The sequence below is a fragment of the Oncorhynchus mykiss genome, chromosome 22, assembly GCF_057628025.1.
Source record: "Oncorhynchus mykiss isolate SJ-2025 chromosome 22, ASM5762802v1, whole genome shotgun sequence".
NCBI classification, from domain to species: Eukaryota; Metazoa; Chordata; class Actinopteri; order Salmoniformes; family Salmonidae; genus Oncorhynchus; species Oncorhynchus mykiss.
The window spans coordinates 42,411,123-42,435,760 of NC_143043.1; the positions used below are offsets into that span (position 1 = coordinate 42,411,123).

The window sequence follows — 24,638 nt, forward strand, 5'->3', positions numbered from 1 at the left end:
GGGAAAGGGGAGTATAGATTCACACTGTGTTGGGGCTTGGTGGGGAGTGTAGGGAGGGAAAGGGGAGTATAGATTTACACTGTGTTGGGGCTTGGTGGGGAGTGTAGGGAGGGAAAGGGGAGTATAGATTCACACTGTGTTGGGGCTTGGTGGGGAGTGTAGGGAGGGAAAGGGGAGTATAGATTCACACTGTGTTGGGGCTTGGTGGGGAGTGTAGGGAGGGAAAGGGGAGTATAGATTCACACTGTGTTGGGGCTTGGTGGGGAGTGTAGGGAGGGAAAGGGGAGTATAGATTCACACTGTGTTGGGGCTTGGTGGGGAGTGTAGGGAGGGAAAGGGGAGTATAGATTCACACTGTGTTGGGGCTTGGTGAGGAGTGTAGGGAGGGAAAGGGGAGTATAGATTCACACTGTGTTGGGGCTTGGTGGGGAGTGTAGGGAGGGAAAGGGGAGTATAGATTCACACTGTGTTGGGGCTTGGTGGGGAGTGTAGGGAGGGAAAGGGGAGTATAGATTCACACTGTGTTGGGGCTTGGTGAGGAGTGTAGGGAGGGAAAGGGGAGTATAGATTCACACTGTGTTGGGGCTTGGTGGGGAGTGTAGGGAGGGAAAGGGGAGTATAGATTCACACTGTGTTGGGGCTTGGTGGGGAGTGTAGGGAGGGAAAGGGGAGTATAGATTCACACTGTGTTGGGGCTTGGTGGGGAGTGTAGGGAGGGAAAGGGGAGTATAGATTCACACTGTGTTGGGGCTTGGTGGGGAGTGTAGGGAGGGAAAGGGGAGTATATATTCACACTGTGTTGGGGCTTGGTGGGGAGTGTAGGGAGGGAAAGGGGAGTATATATTCACACTGTGTTGGGGCTTGGTGGGGAGTGTAGGGAGGAAAAGGGGAGTATAGATTCACACTGTGTTGGGGCTTGGTGGGGAGTGTAGGGAGGGAAAGGGGAGTATAGATTCACACTGTGTTGGGGCTTGGTGGGGAGTGTAGGGAGGGAAAGGGGAGTATAGATTCACACTGTGTTGGGGCTTGGTGGGGAGTGTAGGGAGGGAAAGGGGAGTATAGATTCACACTGTGTTGGGGCTTGGTGGGGAGTGTAGGGAGGGAAAGGGGAGTATAGATTCACACTGTGTTGGGGCTTGGTGGGGAGTGTAGGGAGGGAAAGGGGAGTATAGATTTACACTGTGTTGGGGCTTGGTGAGGAGTGTAGGGAGGGAAAGGGGAGTATAGATTCACACTGTGTTGGGGCTTGGTGGGGAGTGTAGGGAGGGAAAGGGGAGTATAGATTCACACTGTGTTGGGGCTTGGTGGGGAGTGTAGGGAGGGAAAGGGGAGTATAGATTCACACTGTGTTGGGGCTTGGTGGGGAGTGTAGGGAGGGAAAGGGGAGTATAGATTCACACTGTGTTGGGGCTTGGTGAGGAGTGTAGGGAGGGAAAGGGGAGTATAGATTCACACTGTGTTGGGGCTTGGTGGGGAGTGTAGGGAGGGAAAGGGGAGTATAGATTCACACTGTGTTGGGGCTTGGTGGGGAGTGTAGGGAGGGAAAGGGGAGTATAGATTCACACTGTGTTGGGGCTTGGTGGGGAGTGTAGGGAGGGAAAGGGGAGTATAGATTCACACTGTGTTGGGGCTTGGTGGGGAGTGTAGGGAGGGAAAGGGGAGTATAGATTCACACTGTGTTGGGGCTTGGTGGGGAGTGTAGGGAGGGAAAGGGGAGTATAGATTCACACTGTGTTGGGGCTTGGTGGGGAGTGTAGGGAGGGAAAGGGGAGTATAGATTCACACTGTGTTGGGGCTTGGTGAGGAGTGTAGGGAGGGAAAGGGGAGTATAGATTCACACTGTGTTGGGGCTTGGTGGGGAGTGTAGGGAGGGAAAGGGGAGTATAGATTCACACTGTGTTGGGGCTTGGTGGGGAGTGTAGGGAGGGAAAGGGGAGTATAGATTCACACTGTGTTGGGGCTTGGTGGGGAGTGTAGGGAGGGAAAGGGGAGTATAGATTCACACTGTGTTGGGGCTTGGTGGGGAGTGTAGGGAGGGAAAGGGGAGTATAGATTCACACTGTGTTGGGGCTTGGTGGGGAGTGTAGGGAGGGAAAGGGGAGTATAGATTCACACTGTGTTGGGGCTTGGTGGGGAGTGTAGGGAGGGAAAGGGGAGTATAGATTCACACTGTGTTGGGGCTTGGTGGGGAGTTTAGGGAGGGAAAGGGGAGTATAGATTCACACTGTGTTGGGGCTTGGTGGGGAGTGTAGGGAGGGAAAGGGGAGTATAGATTCACACTGTGTTGGGGCTTGGTGGGGAGTGTAGGGAGGGAAAGGGGAGTATAGATTCACACTGTGTTGGGGCTTGGTGGGGAGTGTAGGGAGGGAAAGGGGAGTATAGATTCACACTGTGTTGGGGCTTGGTGGGGAGTGTAGGGAGGAAAAGGGGAGTATAGATTCACACTGTGTTGGGGCTTGGTGGGGAGTGTAGGGAGGGAAAGGGGAGTATAGATTCACACTGTGTTGGGGCTTGGTGGGGAGTGTAGGGAGGGAAAGGGGAGTATAGATTCACACTGTGTTGGGGCTTGGTGGGGAGTGTAGGGAGGGAAAGGGGAGTATAGATTCACACTGAGCAGGGATCTAACAGGCCTTTTTACACTATCCCTCCATCTGTCTTCCTGTACACTGAAATGACACTGTTATTACACTACTATTATACAGGCATGAACCTTTTCTACTGCTGTATGTTCTATTGCTGTATGTTCTATTGCTGTATGTTCTATTGCTGTATGTTCTACTGCTGTATGTTCTATTGCTGTATGTTCTACTGCTGTATGTTCTATTGCTGTATGTTCTACTGCTGTATGTTCTATTGCTGTATGTTCTATTGCTGTATGTTCTATTGCTGTATGTTCTATTGCTGTATGTTCTATTGCTGTATATTCTATTGCTGTATGTTCTATTGCTGTATATTCTATTGCTGTATGTTCTATTGCTGTATGTTCTATTGCTGTATGTTCTATTGCTGTATGTTCTATTGCTGTATCCTCAAGATCTGTCCAAGTCTATTTGTTTGTATCATCTGTTCTGTGAGAGGACGTCTCGTTGTTTCTTCTCCAAGGCATCTCTGCTCCAGAATAGCTCCTATATTCCTGTAGACTGTTGTTATTAGTGCTTATCACAGGTCTGTAGGTGTCAGTGGCTGCCGTTTTCGGAAGTGAGACGATAGACGATACAGAGTGAATTGTTTTGAAGATGCAAAGAGACTTTCTCCCCAGAAAGGGTGGTAAAAATCGGACCCCTCTGCGTGGGCATCGACTGTAGTGCAATGTTGTGCCACCGGCCAGGGCCAGCCTGGGTCGGGCCAGCCTGGGTCGGGCCAGCCAGGGTCGGGCCAGCCAGGGTCGGGCCAGCCAGGGTCGGAGATGCCAATGTCATTTTTCATTTGTAGAGGAAACAGTTCCTGGATTTTGTTTGCTGGAGTGTGTTCAAGCACTGCAGCTCCGTTCGGAAATGCGTCAAATATGGTGACACACTGGCTGATGGATGAATCAGACTCCCCCCCCTCACTCAGCAAGCTGTTAGAGCTGCTGTAGGAGCAATCATCATACGGGGAAAACACATTTCCCAAAACTTACATTTCCATTTAAAGATGGAATCCGCAGTAGGGAAAACAGCGCCACTGACCGCCCCTCAAACATTGTTATTGTTTTGTAGAAGAAGCAGAGGTGGGAGTGCTGGGGGAGGTGGGGAGTGCTGAGGGAGGTGGGGAGTGCTGGGGGAGGTGGGGAGTGCTGAGGGAGGTGGGGAGTGCTGGGGGAGGTGGGGAGTGCTGGGGGAGGTGGGGAGTGCTGAGGGAGGTGGGGAGTGCTGGGGGAGGTGCGGAGTGCTGAGGGAAGTGGGGAGTGCTGGGGGAGGTGGGGAGTGCTGAGGGAGGTGGGGAGTGCTGGGGGAGGTGCGGAGTGCTGAGGGAAGTGGGGAGTGCTGAGGGAGGTGGGGAGTGCTGAGGGAGGTGGGGAGTGCTGGGGGAGGTGCGGAGTGCTGAGGGAGGTGGGGAGTGCTGAGGGAGGTGGGAGTGCTGGGGGAGGTGGGGAGTGCTGGGGGAGGTGGGGAGTGCTGGGAGAAGTGGGGAGTGTTGAGGGAGGTGGGGAGTGCTGGGGGAGGTGCGGAGGGAAGTGGGGAGTGCTGGGGGAGGTGGGGAGTGCTGAGGGAGGTGGGAGTGCTGGGGGAGGTGGGGAGTGCTGAGGGAGGTGGGAGTGCTGGGGGAGGTGGGGAGTGCTGAGGGAGGTGGGAGTGCTGGGGGAGGTGGGGGGGGCTGAGGGAGGTGGGGAGTGCTGAGGGAGGTGGGGAGTGCTGGGGGAGGTGGGGAGTGCTGAGTGAGGTGGGAGTGCTGAGGGAGGTGGGGAGTGCTGAGGGAGGTGGGAGTGCTGGGGGAGGTGGGGAGTGTTGAGGGAGGTGGGAGTGCTGAGGGAGGTGGGGAGTGCTGGGGGAGGTGGGGAGTGCTGAGGGAGGTGGGAGTGCTGAGGGAGGTGGGGAGGTGGGGAGTGCTGAAGGAGGTGGGGAGTGCTGTGGGAGGTGGGGAGTGCTGAGGGAGGTGGGAGTGCTGGGGGAGGTGGGAGTGCTGAGGGAGGTGGGGAGTGCTGAGGGAGGTGGGGAGTGCTGAGGGAGGTGGGGAGTGCTGAGGGAGGTGGGAGTGCTGAGGGAGGTGGAAGTGCTGAGGGAGGTGGGGAGTGCTGGGGGAGGTGGGGAGTGCTGGGGGAGGTGGGGAGTGCTGAGGGAAGTGGGAGTGCTGAGGGAGGTGGAAGTGCTGGGGAAGGTGGGGAGTGCTGGGGGAGGTGCTGAGTGCTTGGGGAGGTGGGAGTGCTGAGGGAGGTGCTGAGTGCTTGGGGAGGTGGGAGTGCTGAGGGAGGTGCTGAGTGCTTGGGGAGGTGGGAGTGCTGAGGGAGGTGGGGAGTGCTGTGTGAGGTGGGGAGTGCTGGGGGAGGTGGGAGTGCTGAGGGAGGTGGGGAGTGCTGAGGGAGGTGGGGAGTGCTGAGGGAGGTGGGAGTGCTGAGGGAGGTGGGAGTGCTGAGGGAGGTGGGGAGTGCTGAGGGAGGTGGGGAGTGCTGAGGGAGGTGGGGAGTGCTGAGGGAGGTGGGAGTGCTGAGGGAGGTGGGGAGTGCTGAGGGAGGTGGGAATGCTGAGGGAGGTGGGAATTTTGGGGGAGGTTGGGAGTGCTGGGGGAGGTTGGGAGTGCTGGGGGAGGTGGGAGTGCTGGGGGAGGTGGGGAGTGTTGAGGGAGGTGGGAGTGCTGAGGGAGGTGGGGAGTGCTGGGGGAGGTGGGGAGTGCTGAGGGAGGTGGGAGTGCTGAGGGAGGTGGGGAGTGCTGGGGGAGGTGGGGAGTGCTGAGGGAGGTGGGGAGTGCTGAGGGAGGTGGGAGTGCTGGGGGAGGTGGGAGTGCTGAGGGAGGTGGGGAGTGCTGAGGGAGGTGGGGAGTGCTGGGGGAGGTGGGGAGTGCTGAGGGAGGTGGGAGTGCTGAGGGAGGTGGGGAGTTCTGGGGGAGGTGGGGAGTGCTGGGGGAGGTGGGAATGCTGGGGGAGGTTGGGAATGCTGGGGGAGGTTGGGAGTGCTGGGGGAGGTGTGGAGTGCTGGGGGAGGTGGGATTGCTGCCGGAGGTGCGGAGTGCTGAGGGAGGTGGGGAGTGCTGAGGGAGTGTCGCGCATCAATCATTTTTTTGCAGTACATATACTGGCATGCTGCTGTTCTGTCACGTCTGCAATGATATCCGAGGGGAAAAAAACTGTGTTTGTTGTTTGCAGTAATTACTTTGTTGTTGTAATATCGCAATCGGACGTGGCAGTTTCACCATTAAGGAGTCTAGCTTTAAATAGATGGAGGTCCATTCCTGTTTTAGGGGCGATGGATCGTTCATATCATCTGGCACTATGACAGTTAAGGTACCACAGTTATCTGCTGTACTCAGTCCTCAGACACTGTCTACACTGTGTCACCTGTCAAATGCTTTGTCTTTGACCAATGTTAGTCTGTCCACGAGAGATGAAGTACTTACTATGTAACATAAAGGGTATTGTAACGTCTGTCAAAGACTTTTCGATGGAAACACTAACGAGCAACAGTTGTTCTGGTGCGCTAGTTTTTAGTCACTGATTAGTTGGACAAATCACAATCTAGCAGGTATGAGCATCATCAGAATTTACAAAGGGGAAGGGACATTTGGCCCATAGACTTGCAGATCAAAGGGGGTTGAGCTACTGCCCCACTTCTGCTCCTGGTTCTAGTATCTTATCACATACATCTCCTTAGGAACTTAATCGAGCATCTGACCCAATTACATACAATTTTAATAAATACGAGATTAGTAAATACTCTACCACAAAGTAACTACTGTATGATATTGGACCAATGTTAGTCAATTTACTGTACAGCTAAGAAACTAACCATGGCAATGACATCTTTAGTAATATAAACTGATCCAGGATATAAAGTGATCCAGAATATAAAGTGATCCAGAACATAAAGTGATCCAGGATATAAAGTGATCCAGGATATAAAGTGATCCAGGATATAAAGTGATCCAGGATATAAAGTGATCCAGGATATAAAGTGATCCAGAATATAAACTGATCCAGGATATAAAGTGATCCAGGATATAAAGTGATCTAGGATATAAAGTGATCCAGGATATAAAGTGATCCAGAATATAAAGTGATCCAGGATATAAAGTGATCCAGGATATAAAGGGATCCAGGATATAAAGTGATCCAGAATATAAAGTGATCCAGAATATAAAGTGATCCAGGATGGAGTTATGGTATTGGTAGTTAGACAGGGAGAGAGAGAGGGCATGAGTGGTTCTCTGAGAGCTTCAGACTGACTGGGATCAGATAGGAGTTGGAGCAGAGGACAGAGGACAGAGCACAGAGCACAGAGGACAGAGCACAGAGGACAGAGCGCATAATAACTGACATTACACAGTGGCAGTGTGGTGTATACTGTACATAATAACTGACATTACACAGTGGCAGTGTGGTGTATACTGTACATAATAACTGACATTACACAGTGACAGTGTGGTGTATACTGTACATAATAACTGACATTACACAGTGACAGTGTGGTGTATACTGTACATAATAACTGACATTACACAGTGGCAGTGTGGTGTATACTGTACATAATAACTGACATTACACAGTGGCAGTGTGGTGTATACTGTACATGTCTGACTGTTGGCGTGTCTTTGGCTATGCCGGATTAAGTGATATGACATGCTACTCTATAAAATCATTTTTCTGTAATTAATATTACCTGATTAAGCTAATAAGGTAGATAATTAACTAGAAAGTCAGGGCACCACGAAATAATATTTATCGAGCTGAAAAAGGAGAATGCAATAAATATTTACTCTGAGCAGCGCTTCGGTAGGTTGGTCGTAGATGCTGGCCGTGTTGCCCAATAGAGATCTTCCTTGTCCTTTGAAGAGTGTCTCTGGTGGTAAACTGGTTACTTGGTAGTATCGTGTAGCTTGTTAGAAGAGATCCTTTGTCTGTCCTTTCCTAGCCCACGTTTACAGCTGCGGTTGCTAACGCAACGGCTAGGAGGTATCACTTCATTAGTGAATAAGAGTTCAAAGTTCATACCAAATTGCCATACTTTAAGCTCATGCTATATTCTGGCTGGTATGGTCAAAATTCATCCATTCAGCGTGTCGATCATCACCTTCACATTGAATCACGATGCTAATTTCGTTAGGTTATTGTCTGAGCCCTTTTAACGTAGGACCGTTGTCCACACGTCCTCGAACAGAAAGTTAGATTTTCGTAAAGGGCTTAAATAGTGGAGAGAGAGAAGGGTGCGTTTCATAGTTTATAACCAATGTCTTTTCACAGGGGCGGGCCACTGAGTGAGCAGAGCTTTAACCTTATGAAAACCCAATTTATATAGTTTATAACCAATGTCTTTCCACAGGGGCAGTCCACTGAGTGAGCAGAGCTTTAACCTTATGAAAACCCAATTTATATAGTTTATAACCAATGTCTCTTCACAGGGGCGGGCCACTGATGAAGCAGAGCTTTAATCTAATGAAAACCCAATTCTCTCATTTGGAAGCTAAAATTACATTTCATCTTTTCACAAATAGTTTCATATTTAAACATTTCAAATGCACAACAATTCCATGTGAATCTGATAATGTGTAGACTTTCCAAGATACAGTTTATGTCATCCTATCATTAACAAGAATGTCTCAGATGACAACCGAACTGACATCATATTCATTAAGTACCAACGCATATTTTAAACTGGCTGGATTACCGAAATATGTTCCTTTCCCCCCACCTTTTGATGTTCCCAGACTATATGTTTAACAAAGGCTCTTCAAGAGTCTTTCTGTAGAGTCAAGAGAGAGAGGGAAGGGAGAAAGGTATTTATGGGGGGGGGTCATTAACCTACCCCCAGGCCAACGTCATGACACTGTAGATAATAAAGGTGTGGTGGTCTCATTTGGATTTCTTTACTGTCCCATATTTCTGGACTTGTTACTGTACGTAATGAGGTAGTAAATAACAGTTATTTGTATTAATGAAAATCTTGCCCTGGAAGCATTAATCCTTATATAACTGCCTCACTGGTTGATTTCAATGGTTTTTTCAGTCTTGGATATTTATAATTTTCCCAAGATACCCTTTTTTTGTTCTGCATATTGAACTACTGTAGTTTAAAAAGGGTTGTGTTTTTGTATACAGTACTGTAGTTTAAAAAGGTTGTGTTTTTGTATACAGTACTGTAGTTTAAAAAGGTTGTGTTTTTGCATACAGTACTGTAGTTTAAAAAGGATATGTTTTTGTATACAGTACTGTAGTTTAAAAAGGATATGTTTTTGTATACAGTACTGTAGTTTAAAAAGGATATGTTTTTGTATACAGTACTGTAGTTTAAAAAGTGTTGTGTTTTTGTATACATTACTGTAGTTTAAAAAGGGTTGTGTTTTTGTATACAGTACTGTAGTTTAAAAAGGGTTGTGTTTTTGTATACATTACTGTAGTTTAAAAAGGTTGTGTTTTTGTATACATTACTGTAGTTTAAAAAGGATATGTTTTTGTATACAGTACTGTAGTTTAAAAAGTGTTGTGTTTTTGTATACATTACTGTAGTTTAAAAAGGGTTGTGTTTTTGTATACAGTACTGTAGTTTAAAAAGTGTTGTGTTTTTGTATACATTACTGTAGTTTAAAAAGGTTGTGTTTTTGTATACAGTACTGTAGTTTAAAAAGGTTGTGTTTTTGTATACATTACTGTAGTTTAAAAAGGTTGTGTTTTTGTATACAGTACTGTAGTTTAAAAAGTGTTGTGTTTTTGTATACATTACTGTAGTTTAAAAAGGGTTGTGTTTTTGTATACAGTACTGTAGTTTAAAAAGTGTTGTGTTTTTGTATACATTACTGTAGTTTAAAAAGGGTTGTGTTTTTGTATACAGTACTGTAGTTTAAAAAGTGTTGTGTTTTTGTATACAGTACTGTAGTTTAAAAAGGGTTGTGTTTTTGTATACATTACTGTAGTTTAAAAAGGATATGTTTTTGTATACAGTACTGTAATTTAAAAAGGGTTGTGTTTTTGTATACAGTACTGTAGTTTAAAAAGTGTTGTGTTTTTGTATACATTACTGTAGTTTAAAAAGGTTGTGTTTTTGCATACAGTACTGTAGTTTAAAAAGTGTTGTGTTTTTGTATACAGTACTGTAATTTAAAAAGGGTTGTGTTTTTGTATACAGTACTGTAGTTTAAAAAGGTTGTGTTTTTGCATACAGTAGTGTAGTTTAAAAAGGGTTGTGTTTTTGTATACAGTACTGTAGTTTAAAAAGGTTGTGTTTTTGCATACAGTAGTGTAGTTTAAAAAGGGTTGTGTTTTTGTATACAGTACTGTAGTTTAAAAAGGTTGTGTTTTTGCATACAGTACTGTAGTTTAAAAAGGGTTGTGTTTTTGTATACAGTACTGTAGTTTAAAAAGGTTGTGTTTTTGCATACAGTACTGTAGTTTAAAAAGGGTTGTGTTTTTGTATACAGTACTGTAGTTTAAAAAGGGTTGTGTTTTTGTATACAGTTGTGTAGTTTAAAAAAGGTTGTGTTTTTGTTTACAGTACTGTATCTTAAAAAGGGATCTGTTTTTGTACACAGTACAGTAGTTTAAAAAGGGTTGTGTTTTTGTATACAGTACTGTAGTTTAAAAGGGTTGTGTTTTTGTATACAGTACTGTAGTTTAAAAAGGTTGTGTTTTTGCATACAGTAGTGTAGTTTAAAAAGGGTTGTGTTTTTGTATACAGTACTGTAGTTTAAAAAGGGTTGTGTTTTTGTATACAGTACTGTAGTTTAAAAAGGTTGTGTTTTTGCATACAGTAGTGTAGTTTAAAAAGGGTTGTGTTTTTGTATACAGTACTGTAGTTTAAAAAGGTTGTGTTTTTGCATACAGTAGTGTAGTTTAAAAAGGGTTGTGTTTTTGTATACAGTACTGTAGTTTAAAAAGGGTTGTGTTTTTGTATACAGTACTGTAGTTTAAAAAGGTTGTGTTTTTGCATACAGTACTGTAGTTTAAAAAGGGTTGTGTTTTTGTATACAGTACTGTAGTTTAAAAAGGTTGTGTTTTTGCATACAGTACTGTAGTTTAAAAAGGGTTGTGTTTTTGTATACAGTACTGTAGTTTAAAAAGGGTTGTGTTTTTGTATACAGTTGTGTAGTTTAAAAAAGGTTGTGTTTTTGTTTACAGTACTGTATCTTAAAAAGGGATCTGTTTTTGTACACAGTACAGTAGTTTAAAAAGGGTTGTGTTTTTGTATACAGTACTGTAGTTTAAAAGGGTTGTGTTTTTGTATACAGTACTGTAGTTTAAAAAGGTTGTGTTTTTGCATACAGTAGTGTAGTTTAAAAAGGGTTGTGTTTTTGTATACAGTACTGTAGTTTAAAAAGGGTTGTGTTTTTGTATACAGTACTGTAGTTTAAAAAGGTTGTGTTTTTGCATACAGTAGTGTAGTTTAAAAAGGGTTGTGTTTTTGTATACAGTACTGTAGTTTAAAAAGGTTGTGTTTTTGCATACAGTAGTGTAGTTTAAAAAGGGTTGTGTTTTTGTATACAGTACTGTAGTTTAAAAAGGGTTGTGTTTTTGTATACAGTACTGTAGTTTAAAAAGGTTGTGTTTTTGCATACAGTACTGTAGTTTAAAAAGGGTTGTGTTTTTGTATACAGTACTGTAGTTTAAAAAGGGTTGTGTTTTTGCGGACTGTAGTGTTTTTTACGAACATTGCTGTAGTATTTACTAGTATTTTTTGCGGATAATACTGTAGTATTTACAATAGTATTCTACAGTATACCACAGTTTACTATATACTATATAATAGTAAGTACTGTAGTATTCTATAGTAAACTGTAGTATTTTTTCATTTGGAAGGGGCATCCTTGACCACTATGATAACACTTAGGCCATGAAGCATATGCTCTATCACAAAAAATGGAATAAGGAAAAGCATTCGTTCCACTGTGAAAGTTGGTCTGGATTGTAATTAGTTAGGATTGTTGTGCAAAGGGAAGCGCTATTCCAGGAGAAAACATTGGTGGGAGGGTGTATTGTAAAGCAATACATCATGGGTAACTGCTCATGTCAAGCAACTTTTTGTAAGCATGTTTCTCTGCTCCCGTGAGCTTATGCACAGCTATATGTGTGTCTCTCTCTCCCTCTCTCTCTCTCATCCTCCCTCAGTATAGCTAAGTCTCTCCCTGATCCTCCCACTGTCTTTCCCATCCTTCCCCAGTATGGTGGAGTCTCTCTCCACATCCTCCCTCAGTCTCTCCCATCCTCTCTCCCATCCTCCCCAGTCTCTCCCATCCTTCCCCACTCTCCCATTCTCCCTCAGTCTCCCCCATCACCCCCCAATCTCTCCCAATATAGCTGTCTCCCCTATTCTCCCCCATCCTCTCCAGTATTGCTGAGTCAGCAGTAATGGTAAGACAGACCAGCTGGCTGCCTGTTCTAATGTGTTCCAAAGTGGAGTGATCGTCTGACTGTGAATCCCGTGGAGTGCTGTTGAAGTAAACCCTCCACTTTCTGCTGAACCACAGAACAGCTTGTCTGCCAGTATAGAAACACATTGCTGCCTAAATGTATGTCTGAGGAAGATGATTCATCTTAGATGGTAGTGTTGGAGGAAGTCCTTTGTGAATTATTAACTATTATTATATTTAAGATGGGGTTTAGTGACCATGTTAGATTTATTTATTTTGTCTTATCCAAATGCATCATATCTTTCTTATATTCTATTACTGTGCCATGGACCCATGTAGTCAGTGGATAATTTTCCTGATAGATCTTCATGCTTCAGCAGTTGAGAAGATGCATGTAGATTGCAGTGTGGTCCACTAGGTTTGTACCAGAGGATGGGGGAAGGTTAGGTTAAGAGTGGAGAGGAGAGGTGGAGATTAGGTTGAGAGCAGAGAGGAGATGTAGAGGTTAGGTTGAGAGCAGAGAGGAGAGGTAGAGGTTAGGTTGAGAGCAGAGAGGAGAGGTGGAGGTTAGGTTGAGAGCTGGGAGTAGAGGAAGGGGTTGGGTTAAGCGTGGATAGGAGAGGTGGCGGTATAGGCTCATCGCTGGTACACAGAGAAACATGCTACTCTGCTGGCTTTATTCAGTATTGTACAGTGGAAAACCCTACAGCCCATATATGTAAATAGGCCAAATGAATGTCATGCCTCACATGGTTGTGACATCATGTGTGTTACAACATGTCACAGTATATCTACAGAACCCTCCATGTCTCCAAATGTCCCTGTGTTGTTAGGTATTTATTGTTTCTCCTAAAGCCAATGGAGCTCCATAGTCCACACTGTCCACACAGGAGAGGGGGAGGTTGCTGTTCTTCACAGGTTATAGCATGTGAAAATGATACAGACACTGAATAATTTTGTGAGCGAATGGAAGAGAAGGTGGTGGTCGTGGTTGATATACGCAGTGCCTAAGATCGTTTGTCAGAGAGAGAGAATATGAATTTCAGCAGTAGTAGCAGCAGGAGCAGTAGTGGAGATGATAGTGGCCCTCTTCTCTCTCGTCACTCAGCCTGCTGTCCTTATGTAACATGTAATGTGGTCACATGACTGACTGGGGTCAAGGGGCAGGGGGTGACGAGTGGCTGATGGTGATGCTGATGCTATGGGGCCTGTGAGTCTTACAGTCCAGTACAGTAGCCTACAATGTGATAGGCCAAGTGGACAGACAGCCAGTGTTAATCAGTAGTTGTCTGCACAGTATCTGCACAGATGAAACCCTGCCTAGGGCATAATGAGTAACTTATTACGTGTCATTATGATCGAGCTTGTCTAGAGGTAGGATGTGTGCCTTGTCTTCTCCTTAGCAACATCACACGTCACAGTAGACACATCGTGACCCAGAACTATCAGTTGTCTTTGTGACTGCACACTGAGCTGATCATCGTCACCGGCACCGCTGATGCCTTGCAGCACCTTCGTCAGGAGGCCTGAAATATGAGTCCCCTCGGCTCCCCTCAGAATCATCCACCCCCTCACAGCAGGCATGTGCTGTGTTCTGGCATTTGGGGCTTCGCTGTGCTGCTTTTAGTCTTTTTCTGTCTCTCTCTCTCTGTCCCTCTTTATGTGTCTGTCTCTCTCTCTCTCTCTGTCCCTCTTTATCTGTCTGTCTTTCTCTCTCTGTCCCTCTTTATCTGTCTGTCTCTCTCTCTCTGTCCCTCTTTATCTGTCTGTCTCTCTCTCTCTGTCCCTCTTTATCTGACTGTCTCTCTAATACTCTCTGTCCCTCTATGTGTCTGTCTCTCTCTGTCCCTCTTTATGTGTCTGTCTCTCTATCTGTCCCTCTTTATGTGTCTGTCTCTCTCTCTCTGTCCCTCTTTATCTGTCTGTCTCTCTCTCTCAGTCCCTCTTTATCTCTCTCTCTCTCTCTCTCTCTCTCTGTCCCTCTTTATCTGTCTGTCTTTCTCTGTCTGTCTTTCTCTCTCTGTCCCTCTTTATCTGTCTGTCTCTCTCTCTCTCTGTCCCTCTTTATGTGTCTGTCTCTATCTCTCAATTCAATTCAATTCAAGGGGCTTTACTGGCATGGGAAACCTATGTTAACATTGCCAAAGCAAGTGAAGTAGATAATAAACTAAAGTGAAATAAACAATAATAATTAACGGCGAACATTAAACTCACAGAAGTTCCTGAAGAATTAAGATGTTTCAAATGTCATATTATGTCTATATACAGTGTTGAAACGATGTGCAAATACTTAAAGTACAAAAGGGAAAATAAATAAACATAAATATGGGTTGTATTTACAATGGTGTTTGTTCTTCACTGGTTGACCTTTTCTTGTGGCAACAGGTCACACATCTTGCTGCTGTGATGGCACACTGTGGTATTTCACCCAGTAGATATGAGAGTTGATCAAAATTGGGCTTGTTTTCAAAGTCTTTGTGGATCTATGTAATCTGAGGGAAATATGTGTCTCTAATATGGTCATACATTTGACAGGAGGTTAGGAAGTGGAGCTCAGTTTCCACCTCATTTTGAGGGCAGTGTGCACATAGCCTGTCTTCTCTTGAGAGCCAGGTCTGCCTACGGCGGCCTTTCTCAATTGCAAGGCTATGCTCACTGAGTCTGTACATAGTCAAAGCTTTCCTTAAGTTTAGGTCAGTCACAGTGGTCAGGTATTCTGCCACTGTCTACTCTCTGTTTAGGGCCAAATAGCATTCCAGTTTGCTCTGTTTTTTTGTTAATTCTTTCCAATGTGTCAAGTAATTATCTTTTGTTTTCTCATGATTTGGTTGGGTCTAATTGTGTTGCTTTCCTGGGGCTCTGTGGGGCCTGTTTGCGTTTGTGAACAGATCCCCAGGACCAGCTTGCTTAGGGGACTCTTCTCCAGGTTCATCTCTCTGTAGGCGATGGCTTTGTTATGGAAGGTTTGGGAATCGCTTCCTTTTAGGTGGTTGTAGAATTGAACAGCTCTTTCTGGATTTTGATCATTAGCGGATATCGGCCTAATTCTGCTCTGCATGCATTATTTGGTGTTTTACGTTGTACACAGAGGATATTTTTGCAGAATTCTGCATGCAGAGTCTCAATTTGGTGTTTGTTTCATTTTGTGAATTCTTGGTTGGTGAGCGGACCCCAGACCTCACAACCATGAAGAGAAATGGGTTCTATAACTGATTCCAGTATTTTTTGCCAGATCCTTCCTAATTGGTATGTTGAATTTAATGTTCCTTTTGATGGTGTAGAAGGCCTTTCTGGCATTGGTGTCTAGATGGAATTTGTATTTGTGGTCCTTGTAACTAGACCTTTGTTTTTAACACCATTATTTTGGTCTTGCAGAGATTTACTGTCAGGTCCCAGGTCTGACAGAATCTGTGCAGGAGATCTAGGTGCTGCTGTAGGCCCTCCTTGGTTGGTGACAGAAGCACCAGATCATCAGCAAACAGTAGACATTTGACTTCAGATTCTAGTAGGGTGAGGCCGGGTGCTGCGGACTGTTCTAGTTCCCTCGCCAATTCGTTGATACAGTTATGTTGGAATCATTAAAACTAGTTTTTCAACCACTACACAAATGTCTTGTTAACAAACTATAGTTTTGGCAAGTCAGTTAGGACATCTACTAAGTCATTTTTCCAAAAATTGTTTACAGACAGATTATTTCACTGTATCACAATTCCAGTGGGTCAGAAGTTCACATACACTAAGTTGACTGTGCCTTTAAACAGCTTGGAAAATTACAGAAAATTATGTCATGGCTTTAGAAGCTTCTGATAGGCTAATTGACATCATTTGAATCAATTGGAGGTGTACCTGTGGATGTATTTCAAGGACTACCTTCAAACTCAGTGCCTCTTTGCTTGACATCATGAGAAAATCAAAAGAAATCAGCCAAGACCTCAGAAAAACATTTGTAGACCTCCACAAATCAGGTTCATTCTTGGGAGCAATTTCCATACGCCTGAGGGTCCCACATTCATCTGAACAAACAATAGTACGCAAGTATAAACACCATGGACCACATAGCTGTCATACCGCTCAGGAAGGAGACGTGTTCTGTCTCCTAGAGATGAACGTACTTTGGAGCAAAGGACCTTGTGAAGATGCTGGAGGAAACAGGTACAAAAGTATCTATATACACAGTAAAACGAGTCCTATATCGACATAACCTGAATGGCCGCTCAGCAAGGAAGAAGCCATTGCTCCAAAACCGCCATAAAAAAGCCATAATACGGTTTGCAACTGCACATGGGGACAAAGATTGTACGTTTTGGAGAAATGTTCTCTGGTCTGATGAAACAAAAATAGATCTGATTGGCCATAATGACCGTCATTCTGTTTGGAGGAAAAAGGGGGAGGCTTGCAAGCCGAAGAACACCATCCCAACCGTGAAGCACGGCGGTGGCAGCATCATGTTGTGGGGGTGCGTTGCTGCAGGAGGGACTGGTGCACTTCACAAAATAGATGGCATAATGAGGCAGGAAAATTATGTGGCTCTATTGAGCTTGGTTGCAAATGGGTCTTCCAAATGGACAATGACCCCAAGCATACTTCCAAAGTTGTGGCAAAGTGGCTTAAGGACAACAAAGTCAAATCAAAATCAAATCAAATGTTATTTGTCACATACACATGGTTAGCAGATGTTAATGCGAGTGTAGCGAAATGCTTGTGCTTCTAGTTCCGACCAAGCAGTACTATCTAACAAGTAATCTAACAATTTCACAACAAGTACCTTATACACACAAGTGTAAAGGAATGAATAAGAATATGTACATAACAATATATAGATGAGTTATGGCCGAACGGCATAGGCAAGATGCAGTAGATGGTATAGAGTGCAGTATATACATATGAGATGAGTAATGTAGGGTATGTAAACATTATATAAAGTGGCATCGTTTAAAGTGGCTAGTGACACATTTATTACATCCAATTTTTTATTATTAAAGTGGCTAGAGATTTGAGTCAGTATGTTGGCAGCAGCCAATCAATGTTAGTGATGAATGTTTAACAGTCTGATGACCTTGAGATAAAAGCTGTTTTTCAGTCTCTCGGTCCTAGCTTTGATGCACCTGTACTGACCTCACCTTCTGGATGATAGCGGGGTGAACAGGCAGTGGCTCGGGTGGTTGTTGTCTTTGATGATCTTTTTGGCCTTCCTGTGACATCGGGTGGTGTAGATGTCCTGGATTGCAGGTAGTTTGCCCCCGGTGATGCGTTGTGCAGACCTCACTACCCTCTGGAGAGCCTTACGGTTGTGGGTGGAGCAGTTGCCGTACCAGGCGGTGATACAGCTCGACAGGATGCTCTCGATTGTGCATCTGTAAAAGTTTGTGAGTGTTTTTGGTGACAAGCTGAATTTCTTCAGCCTCCTGAGGTTGAAGAGGCGCTGCTGCGCCTTCTTCACGATGCTGTCTGTGTGGGTGGACCATTTCAGTTTGTCCGTGATGTGTACGCAGATTAACTTAAAACTTTCCACCTTCTCCACTACTGTCCCGTTGATGTGGATAGGGGGCTGTTCCCTCTGCTGTTTCCTGAAGTCCACGATCATCTCCTTTGTTTTGTTGACGTTGAGTGTGAGGTTATTTTCCTGACACCACACTCCGAGGGCCCTCACCTCCTCCCTATAGGCCGTCTCGTCGTTGTTTGATAATCAAGCCTACCACTGTAGTGTCGTCTGCAAACTTGATGATTGAGTTGGAGGCGTGCATGGCCACTCAGTCATGGGTGAACAGGGAGTACAGGAGAGGGCTGAGAACTCACCCTTGTGGGACCCCAGTGTTGAGGATCAGCTGGGTGTAGATGTTGTTTCCTACCCTCAACACCTGGGGGCGGCCCGTCAGGAAGTCCACAGGGCGGGGTCGAGACCCAGGGTCTCAAGCTTATGACGAGTTTGGAGGGTACTATGGTGTTAAATGCTGAGCTCTAGTCGATGAACAGCATTCTTACATAAGTATTCCTCTTGTCCAGATGGTTTATGGCAGTGTGCAGTGTGATTGTGATTGTGTTGTCTGTGGACCTATTGGGGTGGTAAGCAAATTGGATTGGGTCTAGGGTGTCAGGTAGGGTGGCGGTGATATGGTCCTTGACTAGTCTCTCAAAGCACTTCATGATGATGGAAGTGAGTGCTACGGGGCGATAGTCATTTAGCTCAGTTACCTTAGCTTTCTTGGGAACGGAAGTGAGTGATACGGGGCGATAGTCATTTAGCTCAGTTACCTTAGCTTTCTTGGGAACAGGAACAATGCCCTCTTGAAGCATGTGGGAACAGCAGACTGGGATAAGGATTGATTGAATATGTCCGTAAACACACCAGCCAGCTGGTCTGCGCATGCTCTGAGGGCGCGGCTGGGGATGCCGTCTGGGCCTGCAGCCTTGCGAGGGTTAGCACGTTTAAATGTTTTCCTCACGTCGGCTGCAGTGAAGGAGAGCCCACAGGTTTTGGTAGTGGGCCATGTCAAAGCGAGTGAAGAAGTTTTTAGTTTGTCTAGGAGCAAGACATTGTGGTCCGCGACGGGGCTGGTATTCTTTTTGTAGTCCGTGATTGACTGTAGACCCTGCCAAATACCTCTCGTGTCCGAGCCGTTGAATTGCGACTCTACTTTGTCTCTATACTGACGCTTAGCTTGTATGATTGCCTTGCGGAGAGAATAGCTACACTGTTTGTATTCGGTCATGTTTCCAGTCGCCTTGCCCTGATTAAAAGCAGTGGTTCGCACTTTCAGTTTTGCGCGAATGCTGCCATCAATCCATGGTTTCTGGTTGGGGAAGGTTCTGGAGTGGCCATCACAAAGCCCTGACCTCAATCCTATAGAAAATATGTGGGCAGAACTGAAAAAGCGTGTGCGAGCAAGGAGGCCTACAAACCTGTCTCAGTTACACCAGCTCTGTCAGGAGGAATGGGCCAAAATTCACCTAACTTATTGTTGGAAGCTTGTGGAAGGCTACCCGAAACATTTGACCAAACAATTTAAAGGCAATGCTACCAAGTACTAATTGAGTGTATGTAAACTTCTGACCCACTGGGAATGTGATGAAAGAAATAAAAGCTGAAAAAAATCATTGTCTCTTTTGTTCTGACATTTCACATTCTTAAAATAAAGTGGTGATCCTAACTGACCTAAGACAGGGAATTTTTACTAGGATTAAATGTCAGGAATTGTGAAGAACTGAGTTTAAATGTATTTGGCTAAGGTGTATGTAAACTTCCGACTTCAATATGTTGAAGAGGGTGGGACTGCATCCCTGTCTCACCCCACCTCTCTCTCCCTCTTTTTCCCCTCTCTCAATATCCCCCTCTTTGCCTTTCTCCCTCTTTCCCCCCTTCTCTTTCTGTCCCTATCCCACTTTCTTTTTAGCCCCTACTTTCTATTTATGTACAGTCTGTCCCTATAGCTTCCTCTATCTCCACTTCACACTTTCTCGTTCCGTCATTTCCACTCTGACTGAGTGAGTGGGTGTTGTACCGGGGAACTCTCCCACCCGCCATTGACTCGTTAATAAGAGAAAGGGTGGTGTGTGTGTGTGTGTGTTGTGTGTGGCATCTGGGGGGCAGCTCTTCTGATCGTAATGACATGAGACTGGCTCTGCCTGAGGCTGGGTGGGGGACCCAGCCACCGTATCCACCCCCACCCAGGGAGACAGAGACCGCGACACACTATCTCTCTGTCTCTGTCTCTCTTTCTCCCCCCTCTCTCTTTTGCTTGCTCTCCCTCCCTCTCTCGCTCTCTCTTTCGCTCTCTCTTTCACTCTCTCCCTCCCCTCTCTCTGCCCCACTCTCTCTCTGTCTCTCTTATTGTCTCATTCTAATCAGACCTGTGCTCTTCTGAGAAAGGACTATTGAATACATTAGCAATAGACTACTTTGATCCAGGAATCAAAAGATCCCACACAAAAGGAACAATCCCCTTGAAGGTTGATTAACCTTGTTGCACCGGGCCTAAAAAGGCAACAGACGTTGACCAAGCTTTCTTTGAACCTTTTAGATAAATTAATCCCACTGCTGCTTCCAGTGAATCTAGTAGAAGTTGTAATGACCTCTCTCTCTCTATCTCTCTCTCTCTCTCTCTCTGTCTGTCTCTCTTTCTCTCTCTCTCTTTGTCTCTCTCTCCTTCACTCTCTCTCTCTGTCTTTCTGTCTCTCTCTCTGTCTTTCACTCTCTTTCTGTCTCTTTCTCTCTCTCTGCCTGTCTCTCTTTCTCGCTCTGTATTTTTCTCTCTCTCTTTGTATCTCTCTCTCTTTGTCTCTCTCTCCTTCACTCTCTCTCTCTGTCTTTCTGTCTCTCTCTCTGTCTTTCACTCTCTTTCTGTCTCTTTCTCTCTCTCTGCCTGTCTCTCTCTTTCTCGCTCTGTATTTTTCTCTCTCTCTCTCTGTCTCCTTCTCTCTTTCTCTGTTTGTGTCTATCTCACTGTTCAGTTCCTCCTCATGCAGTATTGATCCAGCCAGTCTCTCTTTATTCCCACTCTCTCTCCACTTAATGTGGTTTCCAATGTGATCACTTCAACTAAGATCGGCTGGGTTGCTCACCGCTCGCCAGCTGTGGGCTTCAAAAACATTCCTATATTTGTGAGTTGTGTCTCCCGGCTCACCAGCTTTAATCAGGGTCCCTGTGATCCCGCTTGGAGAGGCATATTCCCGCCCACTCAACGTACGGACTCCACCTTTTAGCACCTGGCTGCAGGCCTATCATAGCCACCTTCACTCAGTGCTCAGTACATTCTGACAATATTAGGACATGGGCTCCTGAGTGGCGCAGCGGTCTAAGGCACTGCATCTCAGTGCAAGAGGCCTCACTACAGACCCTGGTTCGATTCCAGGCTGTATCACAACCGGCCGTGATTGGGAGTCCCATAGGGCGACGCACAATTGGCCCAGCGTCGTCCGTCCGGGTTAGGGTTTGGCCGGGGTAGGCCGTCATTGTAAATAAGAGTTTGTTCTTAACTGACTTGCCTGGTTAAATACGTTTAAATAAACAAATAAAAATACTGTAGGGTAACCATATATAAACAATATAAACAAACTAGAATCCAAGGGGAGACCCCATTACAGTAGAATATCTCCATACTGAATAATACAACATTATGAGTCCGGAGGTGATGGTGTCCAATTTTAAAATTCCAATCTCGGCTCTCGTTTTCTGAATGGCACATCTATGCAGCACATGTTTACATGTTTATCTGTTCAGGATGACAGCTTTCATAGTGATGACACAGCTCACAAACTTCACTGACCTGTGTAAGCATGGTAAACATTCCTCATAATAACAATGACAACTACAGAGGGGTTCAGACAGCAAAAATATGTCATCTTTTTCAGGGACAAATGTCACAAATGTCTTGGCCCTTTATAGGGTTCAGCTGACTCCTACACTAGCCAATCATTTTACTGTTGTCTTGTTGCCTGGCTATTATCTAACTGTTGTCTGACTGTTGTCTGACTGTTATATTGTCCCTCTGCAGGGTTCAGCTGACTCCTACACTAGCCAATCATTTTACTGTTGTCTTCTTTCCTGCCTGTTGCCTGACTGTTACCTGACTGTTACCTGACTGTTACCTGACTGTTATCTGACTGTTATCTGACTGTTATATTGTCCCTCTGCAGGGTTCAGCTGACTCTTACACTAGCCAATCATTTTACTGTTGTCTTCTCTCCTGCCTGTTGCCTGACTGTTACCTGACTGTTACCTGACTGTTGTCTGACTGTTACCCGACTGTTATCTGACTGTTATCTGACTGTTATATTGTCCCTCTGCAGGGTTCAGCTGACTCTTACACTAGCCGACCATCGGACTCAGATGTCTCCTTGGAGGAGGAACCGGCAGGAGGAAAGCTGGAGAAGGAGCAGCAGGCTGCTGTACAGCTGGAGAGGGCCAAGGTGAGACACCTGCAGGGTGTTCCACTGTGGAGCCTTATGCTATACTAGGCACATAGGGCCCTTGTTCTAAACCTATCATTGGAAAGGTCCCAGTAGGCAAGGCTGGTTGTTATTTATTAAAACCACATTACAACCAGAACTGGTATATTTGCAGAACATTTTGCCCACTGGGTTATGGTTGAGCTTATCTAGCTAGGCTAGGCACTCTTCTTATACATGGCGTTTCCTGTATCGTCTCAGGCCAAAGCGGTGGCCTTTGCTGTGAAGACTAACATCAGTTACTGTGGAGCCCTGGATGAGGATGTCCCTGTGGCAGGAACCGCCATCTCCTTCGATGCCAAGGACTTCCTGCACATTAAAGAGGTACAATATACTGTACAGTACATAACAACCCTACTGCTACATCTATGCCTGTGTCTGAAATGGCATTCTATTACCTATGTAGTGAACTACTTTTGGCCGGAGCCCATGAGTAGTGCACTATATAGGGAATAGGGTGCCATTTCAGACAACCTATGTTTGCTGCAAGCCATATCTGTTCAAGGGCCATTATGGATGAATCAATATCAATAATGCATGTCCCGTTTTAGATCCGAGAACAATGGACTAGTGAGTGTGTATACAGCCTAGTATGTCTGTGGAGTTTACACACTCTTGTCATTGTGTTGTTTTGTGTTGACTTTCAAAGTTACATAGAGTGTGTAAGCAGTCGCCTAGGGCCCCCGGCCGTTAGAGGGCCCGACCCAAAATATGTTTTTCTTTATTTTTTGGGGGGGGAACTCAGTCAGGGTTTCAACTTGCTGTTGAGAGTTAGAATAGTAGAATACACAAGGTGCAAGTTCTAAATGTGGTTGTGCATCAGCAATTTTCAGTTTTTCTCCTGTTTTGTCACTCAGTTAGCCCATGTCAGCTAACATTGTTTAGATTGTTAAGTTAGTCTAGCCAGTTATCTAAACGTATAGTAATCATGTCCGAATACCAGTGGTGTAAACTACTTGAGTAAAAATACTTTAAAGTACTACTTCAGTAGTTTTGGGGGTATCTGTACTTTACTCTACTATTTATATTTTTGACAACTTTTCTTTTACTTCACTACATTTCTAAAGAAAATAATGTACATTTACTCCATACATTTTCCCTGACACCCAAAAGTATACATGTGTATAATTGCAGGAAATTAGCTTTAAAATTACAACATTTTCTCTCCACCCCATGGTAAAATGTGTATACCGGAAGCAAACCTGCTTTAAAACTGCAATAATGTCTCTCTTCCCAATGGCAAAATTAGTAGAATGACATGACATTTGTTATAAATTGCTCAATTTTCACTACGCCACATGACAAAATGTGTAGAATTGTAGGAAATTAACTTTAAAGCATACATTTTTCTGTCCACCGTCATTTCTCTCCACCCGCTTGGTGGGGACTAAGATTGAATCATACTACACCGGCTCTGATGCTCGTCGGATGTGGCAGGGCTTGCAAACCATTACAGACTACAAAGGGAAGCACAGCCGAGAGCTACCCAGTGACACGACCCTACCAGACGAGCTAAACTACTTCTATGCTCTCTTTGAGGCAAATAACACTGAAACATGCATGAGAGCACCAGCTGTTCCGGAAGACTGTGATCACGCTCTCCGCAGCAAATGTGAGTAAGACCTTTAAACAGGTCAATATTCACAAGGCCGCAGGGCCAGACGGATTACCAGGACATGTACTGCGAGCATGCTCTGACCAATTGGCAAGTGTCTTCACTGACATTTTCAACCTGTCCCTGACTGAGTCTGTAATACCAACATGTTTTAAGCAGACCACCATAGTGCCTGTGCCCAAGAACACTAAGGTAACCTGCCTAAATGACTACCAACACGTAGCACTCACGTCTGTAGCCATGAAGTGCTTTAAAATGCTGGTCATGGCTCACATCAACACCATTCTCCCAGAAACCCTAGACCCACTCCAATTTGCATACCGCCCCAACAGATCCACAGATGATGCAATCTCTATTGCACTCCACACTGCCCTTTCCCACCTGGACCAAAGAAACACCTATGTGAGAACGCTATTCATTGACTACATCCCAGCGTTCAACACCATAGGGCCCTCAAAGCTCATCACTAAGCTAAGGACCCTGTGACTAAACACCTCCCTCTGCAACTGGATCCTGGACTTCCTGACGGGCTGCTCCCAGGTGGTAAGGGTAGGTAACAAGACATCCGCCACGCTGATCCGCAACACAGGGGGCCCTCAGGGATGCATGCTCTGTCCCCTCCTGTACTCCCTATTCACTCATGACTGCACGGCCAGGCATGACTCCAACACCATCATTAAGTTTGCCGATGACACAACAGTAATAGGCCTGATTTTGCGAGTCGTAGAACCACTGAATTCTAATTTCAAAGCTGTGGCAAGTTTAGAGTAGTCATTTAGTACGTGTTGCTGTTGTAGACTAATGAACCTTGTCACGTGTCTATTCGATGTTCGCTTCAACAGGTAAACCCTGCCACAACCCGTAGCGTTCGTGTAGCCATCCAACGCGTCCTCTATGTCAGCTAGGAACGTCTCAGTATCATTTGGCTGACCTGGAACGGGGTCAAAGGTGGGGAAATTCTTGATGAGTTTGTCAAGGTATTCCGAGCCAGGCGAGCGGAGAGGGTTGGCTTCATCCTGTGGAGAGATTGGGGCCGAAAGGCCAAGAGGAGAAGCCAAGCCTTGTTGTTGTTGGCCAAGAGGCGCAATATTACTCTGTGCCGAATGGCCAA

General features: G+C 45.4%; 1 protein-coding gene across 2 annotated transcripts in view; it reads left to right on the forward strand.

The window, feature by feature from the left end:
• LOC110501812 (voltage-dependent L-type calcium channel subunit beta-4-like) overlaps positions 1 to 24,638 on the forward strand; it is a 70,990-nt gene that overhangs the window by 19,724 nt on the left and 26,628 nt on the right. For both annotated transcript variants that reach the window (XM_036959227.2, XM_036959228.2), the window contains 2 exons: positions 21,754 to 21,873; positions 22,114 to 22,236. In XM_036959227.2, the coding sequence (XP_036815122.2) occupies positions 21,754 to 21,873; positions 22,114 to 22,236 (243 nt within the window). The remainder of the gene's footprint in view (positions 1 to 21,753; positions 21,874 to 22,113; positions 22,237 to 24,638) is intronic.